Here is a 3,490-nt window from a genome sequence, read left to right on the forward strand (position 1 = left end):
TTACCCTTTGTGTCTAAGTGTAAATGAGCAAATACCGTCACAAATATAGATGTAGGATCCTGCAAAGCAGGAAATGCGAACTTGTTTCTAAAGTTTGTAATTTCCACATAGAAATTTCAGACTTGATTTGCCCTAATGACATTTGTATCAAAACTCTACAAAAATGTCCATTAATTATAATCTACAAAGTAATTCCCATTTCTGTTACTGCAGGATTATTTTCCTGCTTCAGCAAACTGGCTCAAATTAAGATCCTACATCTGTTGCTTCACAATATGCCAATTTATTAGTACAGCATAGCTTTAGCTCCACGCTCTCAGATTCGGTCTTTGTAGTTAGTTGTCTTTGCAAAGTGTTTTTCTATCACGCTAAGACATAGTTCAGTCATGATGGTTTCCATAAACTCAGCAGGTTTCTACCTCTTTCCTCTACCCTTAAAACAAATGCAGCTGTCTAGTCCTGGGACTTATGAATGGTGCCAGAACTAAATGTGAGTCTAACCTGTACATGTATGTGAGTACCCCATTGTCTTCTGGGAAAAGCAAGGCCCGCCCCCTTGTTGGGGGGCTGAGAAGTTCCCAGAAGGCCTTGCTCTAAGGGCAATGTCTCACAGATGTAGCTGGCGCTCACAAAATGGAGGGAGAGTTTAGACTAGGGATGGAGGGAGGAATGAAGGGAAGAAGGGAAGTGGTCGCTCCTGAAGAGGGAGAGAGTGGGTTGAAACTTCCCTTTCACTTCTCCTCTGTTCCTTTCACCCCTTTTTCCTGTTTTTGTTTGTCCCGTGTTTTGTTGTTCTATAAATACACCATTATTCTGGCTTTCATTCTCTTTCTCAGCATCTCTTCTCATATCCCCTTTATTTTCAAACGTATGTCTCTATCCTTCTTTTTTCTTTCTTTCTCTCCCTCCACTGTCCCTCTCTCTCTCTGTCTCTCTATGTGTCTGGTGGATGGATCAGGTCAGAGAGAGGAGGAGAGGAAAGGAGGAGAGGGGAAGAGGGGTTTGGGAAAATGAGAAAGTCTTTTCGAAGGCCGCCCAGGGACCACATGCTATTCTCATTACTCTGTTCTCCTTCCTGTCCTACTCTCTCTCTCTCCCTCCCTCTCTCTCTTCCATACTTTTCTCTCCAACCCTCCCAGCTCTGTGCTGTTCTGTTCAGTATTCTGGCCAGTGTTGGCGGGTTGGAGAGAGCTATTGTTTACTTTAGATGCTCCAAGACGTCATTTAGATGTCTCCCCTGTCCAAGATGTTGTCATCTCCTCTGTCCCATGTTCTTCATCCTTCTCCATGTTTGTTTCCTCTGCCTGTTTCAGTATATAACAATGTATTGACTGTGTCTCTAAAGGTTATCATAGTGTAGTTTCAGTGCAGTACACCATTTATTTGATGAACTGCATTTTGGGATTTATTCAGATTTTTCTCTTGAAAACAATACTTTACATAAAACCCATGTAGGGGTGTGGTCCTCTGACTCTCCCTGTTCAGCACATTACATACACTGGTGTGTTATAACTCCTCTCTCCCCACCCCCCCTCTCTATCTCTCTCTATCTCTCTCTCTCCATTCCTCCATCCCACTCTTCTCGCTTCTCAGCTGATGTGTTTCCAGAGGACTTCTCCATCCTGGCTACAGTGAAGCCTAAGAAGGGCTCCCAGTCCTTCCTGCTGTCTGTGTATAACGAGCAGGGTATCCAGCAGCTTGGGGTGGAGGTGGGACGCTCTCCTGTCTTCCTGTATGAGGACCACATGGGTAAACCCAGCCCTGAGGACTACCCCCTCTTCAGAGGTCTCAATCTGGCCGATGGAAAGTAGGTTCACCTCATTCCACACACAGTATTACTATGTCATTAGATAGTACACTGATATCATTACACATATTTATAGTCAAACTATCTCCTCTTCAGAGGACTCATCCCGGCCAACAGAAAGTATGTTGACCTTTGTCTGATACTATACCATACCATACCATACAATAAACCCTAGTCATCCTGCAGTATATCTTATCACTCTGCCTAGTGCTTACACAGCTTGTAAACTATGATATACAATGGCACACATATACTGCATTATATCACACTAGTCACTCTTCAGAGGCCTCAACAGTGACATCTGTTATACTGAACCATATCAGACAATGTGCTGTCAGTTTAGCTGCTTGCTTCTCTGTAATCAGAGCGCAGGTGTGGGTTGGTGTAGCTTTGATGCGTCTGGTGGGGTTTAGTTGTGCAGGTGACTGGTCACCCATGTGCATTATCTCAATTATGTGCTGTCAGTCCATCTAACACATAGCTTGTTATCTAGCTAGCCAGTCAACCAAGGTACTTTGTATTATATATAAAGACCTGCTCGGATTGACAGTAGCTGAGCTTTGTGCGCTACAGTGCCCTCGGATGTGTAGACATTGAACCCATGGATACATCCCTATCCTGAACAAAACATCCCTATCCTGAACAAAACATCCCTATCCTGAACAAAACATCCCTATCCTGAACAAAACATCCCTATCCTGAACAAAACATCCTATCCTGAACAAAACATCCCTATCCTGAACAAAACATCCCTATCCTGAACAAAACATCCCTTTCCTTCCAGTTCTCTGCTAACAATGACTGGAACGAATTGCAAAAATCACTGAAGCTGGAGTCTTATATCTCCCTCACTAACTTTAAGCATCATCTGTCAGAGCAACTTACCAATTACTGTACACAGCCAATCTGTAAATAATGCACACAACTACCTCATCCCCATATTGTTATTTATCCTCTTGCTCTTTTGCACCCCAGTATCTCTACTTGCACATCATTATCTGCACATCTATTACTCCAGTGTTAATGCTAAATTGTAATTATTTCGCCTCTATTGCCTATTTATTGCCTTACCGACCTACTCTTCTACATTTGCACACACTGTACATAGATTTTTCTATTGTGTTATTTGACTGTACGTTTGTTTATGTGTAACTGTGTTGTTGTTTTTGTCGCACTGCTTTGCTTTATCTTGGCCAGGTCGCAGTTGTAAATGAGAACTTGTTCTCAACTGACCTACCTGGTTAAATAAAGGTGAAATAAAAAAAATATATAAAAAAATATCCTGAACAAAACATCCCTATACTCTAGCCTGGTTGTAATATCAGTGTTTCAATAGTCCCACAACTAGTAACTGTAGCATAGTGAAACATGTGTGGGACTTTTTATCCATCTCAAAGCTAGTATAACTGTAGTGAAACGTATGTGTGTGTGTGTGAGAGAGAGAGAGAGAGAGAGAGAAGAGATAGAGAGAGAGAGAGAGAGAGGAGAGAGAGAGAGAGAGAGAGAGAGAGAGAGAGAGAGAGAGAGAGAGAGAGAGAGAGAGAGAGAGAGAGAGAGAGAGAGAGAGAGGAGAGGGAGAGGGGAGAGGGAGAGGGAGAGGGAGAGGGAGGGAGAGAGGAGAGGGAGGGAGAGCGAGAGCTAACTTCTGTTCCTGTCCCCAGGTGGACAGAGTGGTCATTCAGT

The 3,490-nt window shown here is 43.2% G+C and overlaps 1 protein-coding gene across 1 annotated transcript in view; it reads left to right on the forward strand.

Moving 5' to 3' along the window:
- The window catches only part of LOC111960893 (collagen alpha-1(V) chain-like), a 198,533-nt gene that overhangs the window by 56,186 nt on the left and 138,857 nt on the right, over nt 1–3,490 (forward strand). Inside the window, exon 3 of the mRNA XM_070442065.1 lies at nt 1,594–1,807. Coding sequence (XP_070298166.1) covers nt 1,594–1,807 — 214 coding nt within the window. The remainder of the gene's footprint in view (nt 1–1,593; nt 1,808–3,490) is intronic.

This window comes from Salvelinus sp. IW2-2015, linkage group LG4q.1:29 (genome assembly GCF_002910315.2).
Source record: "Salvelinus sp. IW2-2015 linkage group LG4q.1:29, ASM291031v2, whole genome shotgun sequence".
NCBI classification, from domain to species: Eukaryota; Metazoa; Chordata; class Actinopteri; order Salmoniformes; family Salmonidae; genus Salvelinus; species Salvelinus sp. IW2-2015.